General features: G+C 38.5%; 1 protein-coding gene across 1 annotated transcript in view; it reads left to right on the plus strand.

Moving 5' to 3' along the window:
* Positions 1–9,630: 9,630 nt before the first annotated feature.
* The window catches only part of LOC122797819 (vomeronasal type-2 receptor 26-like), a 284,632-nt gene continuing 279,487 nt past the window's right edge, over positions 9,631–14,775 (plus strand). The window contains exon 1 of the mRNA XM_044066342.1: positions 9,631–10,088. Within this exon, the coding sequence (XP_043922277.1) occupies positions 9,631–10,088 (458 nt within the window). The remainder of the gene's footprint in view (positions 10,089–14,775) is intronic.

A 14,775-nucleotide genomic window follows, 5' to 3' on the forward strand; every position in this document is an offset into this window, starting at 1 on the left:
AACAGCAGCCTCTAACATTCTTTCTGTGTAGACTCCTTTCCATGGCTGTATTCCAATAACTTTTGGAATTTGCAGGGAAAACCAGCACTGAGTCTACATGGTTTCTTTATAGTTTGTTGAATAGCTCCTCCATCTTGGATTGGTTGATTAGTATACAATTTAGCTGTTTATGTTGTAATTAGCACGCCACAGTGTTTGTCTTGTTGCTTATTGAATCAAAAACAGTGCACCACTGTGTAGGCTTTAATGAATCTGGCTAAATATCTTTTGTAAAGAAATTATATCAATAATAGACAAATTATATGGAAAGATGTAAATATCTTAAGCTATATATGTTACAGTATCAGTATATACAAGGGAGATTATCCTAGCATACAGATTATTCTATGACATATCTTTCAGGCACTTTTTGGTTTACAGCTATATACAATTACATCCGAGTGACGCCTCCAGGTGCATCTGAAGTTAGCGCCTACTGGCGCCTCTAGACGTCAATTATTGCTCATTCAAATTTGCATCACTAATTCCAACACAATGCTCTGTACAAGGTTTTAAAATATTTCATCTTAAAGCTTACACAATAGCAGACTCAACTCTGTTAATATTTGACCTCTGCCTAGTGCAGGTAAGTAGATATTAAATTTTGTTTTTATGATATTAATTTATATAGATATTATTTTCACATTTGTCTAAATATCTTAACAACCAGGTAACACAGACAAAACTCCTTATCCTCATATGAAAGCTCTCAGCTAGATGAATAAAATGCTGCTGACAGTATGTGTGTGTAACTTGAATGGTTGTTGAGATATTGTAAGTTGTTTACAAAATACAAATGCAATAGTTACTCTGTTTACTCGGCGTTATAAAATTTGGTTTATGGCCTAGAACCTGATGAATACAACCAGTATAAAAATAGTTTGTGCTGAAGAGTTTGCCATTTATCCTTCTTTTATAACCCCTATGGTTCCAGAGATAGGAACATTTATTTGAAATGTGAGTACATATTTGATTCTGTCAAAAGGTTTAGGTCCTGCCCATTGGAAGTTACAGTGCAAACTTCTTCAGCTCCATTGGAGTGAATGAGTTAAATTATAAACACAGCAATAAAATGTTTTATATGCAATCAAATGCAATGAAACATAGATGTTTATACTTAACACAAAAAATCATGGTTATGTGGAGCAAATTAACAGAAACCATTTGAAGATCAGATAATTTAGCTAGTTTGTTGTTGAGCTTATGATCGTAGACTAAAAGAGTCAGTGTTTCTTGATGTCCCAAAGGCCTCAACTTTTAAGAGAACTTATCAACTAATGAACCTGTGAGTAGTCACTGTGATAATGACACAGAGTTTGAATTGCACATGCTATGCACATTCAAACAAATGGGTTGTACAACAGTGCTGTTCTCTTTCCCTCATTTCATAGGTTCATAGGTGTGTACTAGGCTAATGGCCCTGGAGTCTTTATAAGCCTAGCCCATATGATTACCCTGGCATCATGCCACCTGACCTTATTTCCCAGTGTCACTGTCGAGTAGAGCAACTGGAGATCCCACGGGTGAGTATTCTATTTCCCATCCACTCATCAAGATTGCTCTTGAAGAGGGCCAGTGAGGTGCTCTGTTTGACATGTATGGGAAGTCTACTCCATAGCATGGGCAGTCTCTGGGTTATGAATCTGTCCCTCCAGCACGTTCTGTTGATTGTGGTAATGCGATTGAGGTGTCTGGAGTGTGTGGTGTGGAGGAATTGGGATTTCTTTAGATGTAGCATTTCTAACAGAACTGGGTCAGACATGGCTTTGCAAGTCAGGCAGAGATTGTCTGTAAGTAGGCGATATGGGAGAGAGAATAGCTGGAGTTTTTTAGTCTGTCCATATAGGACAACTGTTTAAGGCCTAGGATCCTCTTTGTGAGGTACTTTTGCGGACTCTCCAGTTATTGCAGGTGTCTAGTGAGGTATATGCCAAATGGGGCATTGTACTCGATGATTGGCCTAATGAGGGAAGACTAGAGGGAGACAACCTCTTTCTTCTTGAATGCAAAACTCTTAGTAATGAGATGTGCCACATAGAAGGACTTTCTGACCACAGTGGCAATGTGGTGGTCAAAAGAGAGGTTGCTGTCAACTTGTGTTCCCAGATCTCTTACAATGCTTTCTGTGTTCAGTGGACTACCATCAATGTGGTAATTCATGGGAACTGTTTTTTTCCCAAAGGGGATGACAACACATTTTTTGGCATTGAGCTTAAGGACATGGTTCTGACACCAGTCGTTGGTCTCAGTGAGGCCTTTCTGTAGGATGTCAACATCACTTGGGGAGTTAATAATGGCTCTCAACTTGCAATCGTCTGTGAACTTTGCCAGCCAGAGTCCCTTCATGATGGCCTGGACTTCTGAGAAGTAGATAAACAGGAGAGGATCCAGGACCGATCCCTATGGGCCTCCACTCATGACTGGTCAGCAGTCTGACTTGGAGTCAGCTACTTTCACACTGTGGGTTCTATCTGTGAGCCCGTTTGCATCCCACCTAGTGATATAGGGGTTGATGCCTACCTTAGTGAGTTTTTCTATGATTCCTGCATGGGGAATGGTATCAAAGGCCTTGGCCAGATCAAGGTAGGCTGTTTGAACCACCTTGCCTTCATCCACAGCTCTGGTGACTAACTCAAAGAAGTCGACCAAGTTGAGCAGGCATGATCTACCCTTCACAAAACCAAACTGTGTGTGATCCAGAGTTTGGAGATTCCCTGTATCCTTGTTTATTAGATCCATGATGATGCATTCCATAGCTTTGCATATCACACTTGTCAGGCTAATGGGGCATTAGTTCCCAGGGTCTGTAGTCACTCCTCCTTTGTGGAAAGGGATGACTGTAGCAGTGTGCCATTTGGTAGGGACAAAGCCTGAGGTGAGGCTGTGATTGAACAGGGCACACAGGTGAGGTGCCAGTTCACTCTAGTTCATGTAGAACACAGCCAGGGATATTGTCAGGTCCCATAGAAGCTGTATTCTTGGCCTCGGACAGTGCTGTTTTAACCTGCACTGTGCAGCAGTAATATTGGGTGCATGGCAATCTACTGGTATTATGATTGGTCCTTTGGGGGGGAGGGGTAAAGTTGGCACTGAATCTGTTGGCTAGTATATTGACAATATCTGTTGGCTCGGTATAGGAGTTGTAGAATCCAAGGTACACGGAAGCAGGACAACGTGCACGGTCCCAAAAACAGCCAAGTCTATGAACAAAAGTGGACCAGCACGAAAAGGATTGCTTGAAGAAGAATTTTAATAACTGACCATCAATCCATCCAAAGTAATGGTAATAACCATTACTAAGAGCAAACCGGTTTCGGCTTATACAAGCCTTTATCAATGCTAGTAAAAAGTCAAAAAGTCTCCGCCATATTAAGCACTATTTGTATCCCAGCTCTTAAAGGGACATACATCCAAACCATCAAATAGTACATTTTGCAATTCCAAATGGAAAAAATTATTACATAGAAAGCAATACAACATATATATTTATAGTTATATTAATATAGGAGATATCTAGATAAATAAATTGAATAGTCATCATATATATTTTTCTCCTACTCATCAGAATATTGTCATCAAAATGTATATATAATATAAAAAACATATTATGCATATATATATATATATATATATATAGCTATAATATGAAGTGTTTACATATCTGAAAAAATACAATATTACCATTGAGAAAATGTATTGCATGTTTATGTTGTAAATTGCCCCATCATTGTTGTTCTAATATGTTTAATCCTGGTCTAAACAGACCCCCCCCCCAGTTTGGTAATCCATTTATTTTCCATATCATTGAGCTTCTGGTGCCATCCTGCTTTGAAATTTCTATGTAAAATTATCCTATCTATGACAACAAATTTAAATGTAGCAGACGGGTGTTCAATAGTAAGTTTAGACAACGCATTTGTTGTACGTCTGTTTCTAATAGCACTCATGTGCTCACCTATTCTGAATTTAACTGGCCTAGAAGTCTGTCCAATATAAAAAGCAGAGCAGGTGCACGTGGCCAAATATACCACCCAATCTGAACTACAATTTGCAAATATCCTGATGTTAAAGACTTGCGAAGTGTTCTTATTTGAAATCTCACTCGTTTTTAATACATGTTTGCAAGCAGAACAGTGGCCACATGGAAAGCAGCCTTTTAATATATCCCCAAATAAGGTAGTTTGTTCTGGTATGTTGGGAATGTATCTCTTATAATGAGTGAAATATGAATTCATATTTCGTCCCCTTCGATAAGAGAAAAAACATCGATCAGGTAAGATTTGATTCAGAGTGTCCTGTGATAATAAAATGCCCCAATGTTGATTGATAATGTCTGTAAAGCGATTTGTATTTGTCCCATAAGTAGTTACTAACCTTAAAGGTTGATTGCGTTGTTGTGCAGAAGTTGCCAAATTATGTGATTTATATTCCAACAGTTCAGTACGTGTTAACCTATTGGTTACGTCCATGGTTGTAGAAATGTTATGTGCCTTATAGCCACGATTAATAAATCGTCTAGACAAATCAACACTAAAGTTAGAATACTCTTGTTCAGAAGAGCAAATCCTTTTGATCCTCATGAATTGAGATTTAGGAATGTTGCGGATGATGTGGCGTGGATGACAACTCTCAGCATGTAACAAAGTGTTATATTCTGGAAATTTTCTATGAACTGAAGTGGCTAGTGTGTTGTCAGAGAGCCTGGTAACCAATACATCCAGAAACACAATATTTTCTCGCTCAATATTGGTAGTGAATTTAATACCAAAAGAACTGTCATTAAGATAGGTTACAAATTCAGATAGTTCCTCCCTATCACCACGCCACACCATCCAACAATCATCCAGATACCTCCTCCAGATGTCTAAATGTTGTGTATGTGTGTTGTGCTGACCATCATATATGAATGTGGCCTCATAGTAACCCATAAAAAGATCTGCATATATGGGTGCAAACGAGGCCCCCATTGCTGTTCCCTTGATTTGCCATTAGGCTTTTCCATGATAATAGAAGATGTTTTTACGTAACACAATTTCTGTTAATTTAATCAAAAAATTGTTGAACCCTGTTGAATATAGATCAGATTTGTAAAGCCAATATGAAACAGCAAGAATGCCTAAATCATGAGGGATGCTAGTATATAATGAAGCCACGTCCAATGTACATAACCACCATGAAGATTCTAACTGAGAGTCTTTAACAATATTAAGAAATTCAGTAGTGTCCTTGATACGTGATCTAATTTGTATCAATAATGGTTTTAAGTATTGTGTAAGGAAGGCGGACAATGGTTCCGTTAAAGAACCTCGGCCTGACACAATCGGTCTGCCAGGGGGATGAAGTGGATCTTTATGTATTTTAGGTAGCAAATATAAATATTGTGGAGTAGGTTCATCCACCTTCAGTTGTTTAGCACCTGCTCACTAATCACCCCCTGGTCAGCCGCTAAATCTAAAAAACAATCAATCTCTTCCTTAAAGTTTGAAGTAGGGTCAATACTCAATTCTATGTAAAAACTAGAATCTGGTAATTGACGCAAGGCTTCATCTGTATATGTTTGGTAGTCCATGACCACAATAGCACCCCCTTTATTAGCCATAGTGATGACTAAATCATGATTATCTTTAAGTTCCAACAAAGCCTTTCTTTCTGCTGCATTGAGATTGTTAGAATTTGGCTCATACAAATTGGCAAAATGTAATTCCTTCATTATGCACTCCCTGAAAATCGATACATGTTTATTCATGGGTGGAATAAAAGTAGATTTCCCAAATCTAAAATCAGTTGATCTTTGAGTAGTTTGGCTATCTGCAAAAAAAATATCTTTAGGTTAAGTAGTCTACAGAAATCATTAACATCCTGTAATAACTGATTTTCCGAAACAGGAGCACTTGGGACAAAATTCAATCCTTTATTAAGTAATCATATATGTATAGGAGAAAGAGCAAATGAAGATATATTATGGACATTATTATTTATTTCACCATTTGTTGCAATAGACTTTGTAATGTTGGTGTTGCTAAACCTGGATCTGTGCTTTCTGCCCCCCCCTCCTACCCTTGAATCTAAAGGGGGCGGTTGTCTTCTTTTAGCAGCTGGGGACACCTGGCGTGAAGAAACTTCACCATCAGTGGCCGAGGAAGTTTCCTCCTCTGAGGTGGCATCAGATGAAGCCTTCTGATGTCTGAGAATTGACCTATGACGTTTTCTGTTAACATTATAAATATTCTTGTAATCACTAAATCTGACGGATTTCTGACTAACAAAAGGCTTCCCTTTCTCGTAATCCATAAGGTCATGATTGAACTTATTGATTTACGTTTCATTAATTGTTGTTCTAATATGGAAAGCTCTTTGGCCAAATCCGAAACATGCTGTGAATAGAACAATTCCTGATTGAATTGCTCCACCTCCCCACACAAATTTTGGATCTCTTTGAGATGATTTGTAATGGTTCTATCATAGTATCTTAACAAACAATCCACAAAATGCATAGATGATAAATGTTGGGCCTCAGCCCATTCCTTGGATAATTCACTATCTATATTGGCTACTAAAGATTGTAAACGAACCCTCAACCCCCTTGGTGTAATGTCTTTAGTTTTATAGGCTTTGAAAAGTTTCAAATGCCACACATTTGAACGCAATGTTTTCATCTGTCTGTTAAGCTTCGAAAACATGAGGCCACATTTTTGTTGGTCATCCTGCATATTATTAGATAAACTGGGTCCTGTATTATTAATTAAGCCAAACACTTCTAAATTATCTCTATCGGCCGAAAGCCCCTGTAAAATTCTGCTTAAATCCATAATTGAATAATGTATTGAGAATAAAAAAAAAATCTTTTGTTCTGGTCTCAATCTTAACAATATGAGCCTATGAAACCTCCAAATAGATGCACTTCAAAAATAATCTATGGTAAACTATACCAAAACATTTAACTTTTTCAAATGTCCAGCTGAAAAAAACACAATCCAGATACCTTATATAAACTTTAAGATAACAACCAATCAAACTCACATGTGTTGTCGGTTTAATTGACCTCTCTTACAATAAGCGGCTAAATACCTCCACCAAATTGGGCCTCCAAAAATCTAACAAAGAAAGGCATATTATTCATAATAATGTCCACATGACCTTAAATCCATCATAAGCCTGACAATCCAAAAATATATAATAAGAAACAACCATCGACCTTCGTCTCAAATTGGTTATACTTATTATGGAAATTGTATCCAACTTTAACATTCCATGCCTGATGAAAAATGGTTATTCATCCAAAATATATTAGTTAGATTGAACTACCATGCAGGCCCAAACTGCAACCAGGCCGACTTTCGTCTCATCCTGGAATCCAAATCCAAAAAAATTTTTTGTTAGAACTCACTAATTATTAGCCACCGTAGAGAGGTATATGTTTTACCATAAAATAATTCAAAAAATAGCTGTAATTGAAATCCTCCTGATGGACATTTGAAAAAGTTAAATGTTTTGGTATAGTTTACCATAGATTATTTTTGAAGTGCATCTATTTGGAGGTTTCATAGGCTCATATTGTTAAGATTGAGACCAGAACAAAAGATTTTTTTTTATTCTCAGTACATTATTCAATTATGGATTTAAGCAGAATTTTACAGGGGCTTTCGGCCGATAGAGATAATTTAGAAGTGTTTGGCTTAATTAATAATACAGGACCCAGTTTATCTAATAATATGCAGGATGACCAACAAAAATGTGGCCTCATGTTTTCGAAGCTTAACAGACAGATGAAAACATTGCGTTCAAATGTGTGGCATTTGAAACTTTTCAAAGCCTATAAAACTAAAGACATTACACCAAGGGGGTTGAGGGTTCGTTTACAACCTTTAGTAGCCAATATAGATAGTGAATTATCCAAGGAATGGGCTGAGGCCCAACATTTATCATCTATGCATTTTGTGGATTGTTTGTTAAGATACTATGATAGAACCATTACAAATCATCTCAAAGAGATCCAAAATTTGTGTGGGGAGGTGGAGCAATTCAATCAGGAATTGTTCTATTCACAGCATGTTTCGGATTTGGCCAAAGAGCTTTCCATATTAGAACAACAATTAATGAAATGTAAAATCAATAAGTTCAATCGTGACCTTATGGATTATGAGAAAGGGAAGCCTTTTGTTAGTCAGAAATCCGTCAGATTTAGTGATTACAAGAATACTTATAATGTTAACAGAAAACGTCCTAGGTCAATTCTCAGACATCAGAAGGCTTCATCTGATGCCACCTCAGAGGAGGAAACTTCCTCGGCCACTGATGGTGAAGTTTCTTCACGCCAGGTGTCCCCAGCTGCTAAAAGAAGACAACCGCCCCCTTTAGATTCAAGGGTAGGAGGAGGGGGGGCAGAAAGCACAGATCCAGGTTTAGCAACACCAACATTACAAAGTCTATTGCAACAAATGGTGAAATAAATAATAATGTCCATAATATATCTTCATTTGCTCTTTCTCCTATACATATAGGATTGCTTAATAAAGGATTGAATTTTGTCCCAAGTGCTCCTGTTTCGGAAAATCAATTATTACAGGATGTTAATGATTTCTGTAGACTACTTAACCTAAAGATATTTTTTGCAGATAGCGAAACTACTCAAAGATCAACTGATTTTAGATTTGGGAAATCTACTTTTATTCCACCCATGAATAAACATGTATCGATTTTCAGGGAGTGCATAATGAAGGAATTACATTTTGCCAATTTGTATGAGCCAAATTCTAACAGTCTCAATGCAGCAGAAAGAAAGGCTTTGTTGGAACTTAAAGATAATCATGATTTAGCCATCACTATGGCTGATAAAGGGGGTGCTATTGTGGTCATGGACTACCAAACATATACAGATGAAGCCTTGCGTCAATTATCAGATTCTAGTTTTTACATAGAATTGAGTATTGACCCTACTTCAAACTTTAAGGAAGAGATTGATTGTTTTTTAGATTTAGCGGCTGACCAGGGGGTGATTAGTGAGCAGGTAGCTAAACAACTGAAGGTGGATGAACCTACTCCACAATATTTATATTTGCTACCTAAAATACATAAAGATCCACTTCATCCCCCTGGCAGACCGATTGTGTCAGGCCGAGGTTCTTTAACGGAACCATTGTCCGCCTTCCTTACACAATACTTAAAACCATTATTGATACAAATTAGATCACGTATCAAGGACACTACTGAATTTCTTAATATTGTTAAAGACTCTCAGTTAGAATCTTCATGATGGTTATGTACATTGGACGTGGCTTCATTATATACTAGCATCCCTCATGATTTAGGCATTCTTGCTGTTTCATATTGGCTTTACAAATCTGATCTATATTCAACAGGGTTCAACAATTTTTTGATTAAATTAACAGAAATTGTGTTACGTAAAACATCTTCTATTATCATGGAAAAGCTTATTGGCAAATCAAGGGAACAGCAATGGGGGCCTCATTTGCACCCATATATGCAGATCTTTTCATGGGTTACTATGAGGCCACATTCATATATGATGGTCAGCACAACACACATACACAACATTTAGACATCTGGAGGAGGTATCTGGATGATTGTTGGATGGTGTGGCATGGTGATAGGGAGGAACTATCTGAATTTGTAACCTATCTTAATGACAATTCTTTTGGTATTAAATTCACTGCCAATATTGAGCGAGAAAATATTGTGTTTCTGGATGTATTGGTTACCAGGCTCTCTGACAACACACTAGCCACTTCAGTTCATAGAAAATTTCCAGAATATAACACTTTGTTACATGCTGAGAGTTGTCATCCACGCCACATCATCCGCAACATTCCTAAATCTCAATTCATGAGGATCAAAAGGATTTGCTCTTCTGAACAAGAGTATTCTAACTTTAGTGTTGATTTGTCTAGACGATTTATTAATCGTGGCTATAAGGCACATAACATTTCTACAACCATGGACGTAACCAATAGGCTAACACGTACTGAACTGTTGGAATATAAATCACATAATTTGGCAACTTCTGCACAACAACGCAATCAACCTTTAAGGTTAGTAACTACTTATGGGACAAATACAAATCGCTTTACAGACATTATCAATCAACACTGGGGCATTTTATTATCACAGGACACTCTGAATCAAATCTTACCTGATCGATGTTTTTTCTCTTATCGAAGGGGACGAAATATGAATTCATATTTCACTCATTATAAGAGATACATTCCCAACATACCAGAACAAACTACCTTATTTGGGGATATATTAAAAGGCTGTTTTCCATGTGGCCACTGTTCTGCTTGCAAACATGTATTAAAAACGAGTGAGTTTTCAAGTAAGAACACTTCGCAAGTCTTTAACATCAGGATATTTGCAAATTGTAGTTCAGATTGGGTGGTATATTTGGCCATGTGCACCTGCTCTGCTTTTTATATTGGACAGACTTCTAGGCCAGTTAAATTCAGAATAGGTGAGCACATGAGTGCTATTAGAAATAGACGTACAACAAATGCGTTGTCTAAACATACTATTGAACACCCGTCTGCTACATTTAAATTTGTTGTCATAGATAGGATAATTTTACATAGAAATTTCAAAGCAGGATGGCACCAGAAGCTCAATGATATGGAAAATAAATGGATTACCAAACTGGGGGGGTCTGTTTAGACCAGGATTAAACATATTAGAACAACAATGATGGGGCAATTTACAACATAAACATGCAATACATTTTCTCAATGGTAATATTGTATTTTTTCAGATATGTAAACACTTCATATTATAGCTATATATATATGCATAATATGTTTTTTATATTATATATACATTTTGATGACAATATTCTGATGAGTAGGAGAAAAATATATATGATGACTATTCAATTTATTTATCTAGATATCTCCTATATTAATATAACTATAAATATATATGTTGCATTGCTTTCTATGTAATAATTTTTTCCATTTGGAATTGCAAAATGTACTATTTGATGGTTTGGATGTATGTCCCTTTAAGAGCTGGGATACAAATAGTGCTTAATATGGCGGAGACTTTTTGACTTTTTACTAGCATTGATAAAGGCTTGTATAAGCCGAAACCGGTTTGCTCTTAGTAATGGTTATTACCATTACTTTGGATGGATTGATGGTCAGTTATTAAAATTCTTCTTCAAGCAATCCTTTTCGTGCTGGTCCACTTTTGTTCATAGACTCGGTATAGGAGTTACCATTGTGCAGTAGCTCAGAGCAAATCTGGGTATTGCTGTGGAGATTCTTTCCATAACTATAGAAGGCCTTGTGGTTATCTTTACTATCTGCTGCAATTCTGTTTTCATAGCTAGCTTTAGAGGATTTGATGAGGGATCTCAATATTTTGCTGAGGCTGATAAGGGAGTTTTTCCAGTACTGGCACTTCACCTTATTCTGCATCAGTTTCCTCCTTCTGTTGTAGAGTTTGTTTATGACACGGGACCACCAAATTGGCTTCCTTTTTTTTGGAGGAGAGTGTCTTGGTTCTATTGGGTATGGTGAGATCCATGCATTTGTGTATGTGTTAGTACAGTGCATTGGTGTATGATTTGGTGGTCATGCAACTATTCTCCATTTGCATGGGTGCTGTGAAGTTAGCCACCTCTGTTTTTAGGAGCCCAAAGTTAGCTTTGGAGATGTTTTTCATGGTAGTTACCTTTGCGGGGTGGGAAGGACGTGGATTTCCAAGGTGATTAGTTTGTGGTCGGATTTAACCAGGGAGTAGTTGACTATTGGTGGAGAGTAACGGTCACCCATGTTAGTAATGACCAGGTCAAGGATGTTGTTACCTCTAGTGGGAGTAAGAACGAGCTGGTCCAGAGCATTGGAAATAATGAATTCCAGGAAACGTTGAGCAAGTGTATTGGTACATGAGTAGTTTTCCCAGTTAATGGAGGGGTAGTTGAAGTCGCCCAGTATGAGAGTGTTAGGTTGGACTCCAATATTCCCCAGGGTGCTTAGGAATGTGGAGTGTGAGTCTTGGGATATGGCTAGGGACCTATAACAGGCTATGACCTGAATCGCTCTCTTACCCAATGTTAACTGCACCTGACGTATCTCTGATGCATTATGTTGGGGCTACCAGTCCGGAGGCGTGCATGTCCTTTATGAATATGGAAACACCACTGCCTTTGGAGCTTCGGTCAAAGTTTCTGGGGCCGAAAGGTGTGGAATGAGTTCTAGGCTGTTAGTGCAGGGGTGCTTTCTGCTGCCTTGAACCAGGTCTCTGTTACAGCACAAATGTTGATGTTCTCCATTTTAAGGAGTGTTTTGAGCAAGTGCATTTTGAGATTTAGACTTCTAGCATTGAGCAGCATGATCCTCAAATTGCATTTGTTTGTAGCTGTTACAGCGGTAATTGTCTTTGGAACACCGCCTAAAAAAGGCACTATAGGGGTGGCAAGAGCCTTGGCCAGTATCTGGAAGCCCAGGGGTAACAGATACAGGCCATCTTTGGCAAAGCATCGAGTTCTGTCAATCATCTCATCCCAGGCAGACAGATACTGGATCCCCCTTAGAATGACACCAGAAACTTAGCCAATTGTTGAAATCACTCATTTTCTGCTTGTACTATGGTATCATTCTCTGTGATGGTAGGATGCTGCTCAGGGCTAGGGTCATACCTGGCTGGGCTACATAATCTGAGAGCTCCTCCATGTCTCTTTTCATGTAGTCCAGGGAGGTATGTCTCAGGTCATTCACACCCACATGTACAATAACAGAGTCATATTTGTATCTGTTGTTGAGGGACCTGAGTGCGTGCGTTACATTCTCCTTATTCAACCTGGTGAGTGGGACATCGGTGTGCCTTACTATCGACTCACCTATGACTAGTGTACTGGGCATGCTGTTTTTCCTTAGGGGCTTTGGTTGAATGGCACACTGTTTAGGAGAGTTATGTGTCTCATGATTAGTGTTGTGCTGTGGTGGTCGAGTGCGTTTCTGCCTTGGAGGTCTCTGCTGTTTGGGTAGATTTTTATTAAGAGACTCTGCGAAGGTGGGTGTGTAATTTGAGTTTTTATGTGAAGGCAGTGCTGGTGTGTGTTCTGGAGGGCTATGTGTTCCATGTGGTGTGGTGCAAGTGTTGACCTTCTCCTCTTGACCAGCTATTCCAGTCTTGGCTGGACAGTGCGTGGCTTCCAATTTGGATATATAAGTGCACCTCTCCCAAGTCTGAGTGTTAGCAGGTAAGAGGAGAGGGTTGTCAGTGTACATGAGGCAGTTGCTACGTTGCCTCAGGATGCCCAAGTTCACCAGGTTAATAGGAGAAAGCACAGGGAACTGACCTTTAGACATGCCTGGAGGGGTGGGAATTAATAATAAGTGTTGGAGCTGTTTCCTTGTAGAATGTTTAGTGCTGGTAGCACTTTTGTGTGCTACAATAATTGCTACAAAAAGTCTGGTATGGTAAAGTGCTAGACTAATAAGCTAGTAAAAATACAGGAGAGGAGAGAACTAGCAGATTTAAGGGGAAAATTGAAGAGCAGACTTTGGCACCTCTCAGAAGTTTACAAACAGTCCTGGATACAGCAAATCTGTATCTGGACTAGATTAGTTACAGGAAAGGCAGGAAACAAGTGCAAACTCGGGTTTTTAAACCAGAAAGTTGAAAGAGATGGTAAAACTTCCCAAACGGCCAATAAACTACAAATTCTGGGCCAGAAACCCTCCTCTTGTGGTAGATAGGCTACTTAATGCTTACCACTCCCACTGATAAGCTAGAAGGCTTCCCTCCAACTCAGAAAGGCTCGGAGGGCTCAGAAACTTACATACAGTCCTGGATACAGCAAATCTGTATCTGGACTAGACTAGTTACAGGAAATGCAGGAAAAGTGAAAACATGGGCTTTTATACCAGAAAGTTGAAAGAGATGGGAAACACTGCCCAAACGGCCAATTAACTACAATTTAAGGGCCAGAAACCACTCCTCTTGTGGTAGATAGGCTACCTAGTGTTTACCACTCCCACTGACAAGCTAGAAGGCTTCCCTCCAACACAGAAAGGCTTGGGGGGCTCAGAAGCTTACAATCAGTCCTGGATACAGCAAATTTGTATCTGGACTAGACATGTTATAGGAAAGGTCGGAAACAAGTGCAACTGCAGGCTTTTTAACCAGAAAGTTGAAAGAGATGGAAAAAACTGCTCAAACGGCCAATAAACTACAATTTCTGGGCCAGAAACCACACCTTTTGTGGTAGATAGGCTACCTAGTGCTTACCACTCCCACTGATTTCATTGATTTTTGTCACTGTAATCAATTTCCCAATGCAGTGGTCATATTGTATCACATTTTAAGGGCTGTGTTTTGTGTACATAAATAGCTATTTTGCCTTAAGTATATTTTTTAAATTGCTGAATAGGTTTTTGTTAAAATGATTTCCTGGCACTACATTGTTAGTGTTTATCCTAAACATTGGTAGAATCAGTGCAGGTTATGTAAAGGACCGAATGACAAGTACAAACATTGTTCGGACTGACAATTGGCCTCCCAGTGAGTGTGGGTGCACATCAGTATTCAGCACTGAGCTCGCAACTGTTCATACTGATGATGGAATTTTTTGAACTGGTGTCACCATCTTAACCATTAAGTATCTCTAGTGGCTAAGTGGGACTATTTGACTCCAACTCACTCTTATTTTTTGGTTAGAATTTCAGCAATCAAAACAGGTTGGAGGGGATAGATCAACAAAACTGCTGAATGCACATAATG

Source organism: Protopterus annectens, chromosome 3.part1, assembly GCF_019279795.1.
Source record: "Protopterus annectens isolate FY-2018-M chromosome 3.part1, PAN1.0, whole genome shotgun sequence".
NCBI lineage: Eukaryota > Metazoa > Chordata > Ceratodontiformes > Protopteridae > Protopterus > Protopterus annectens.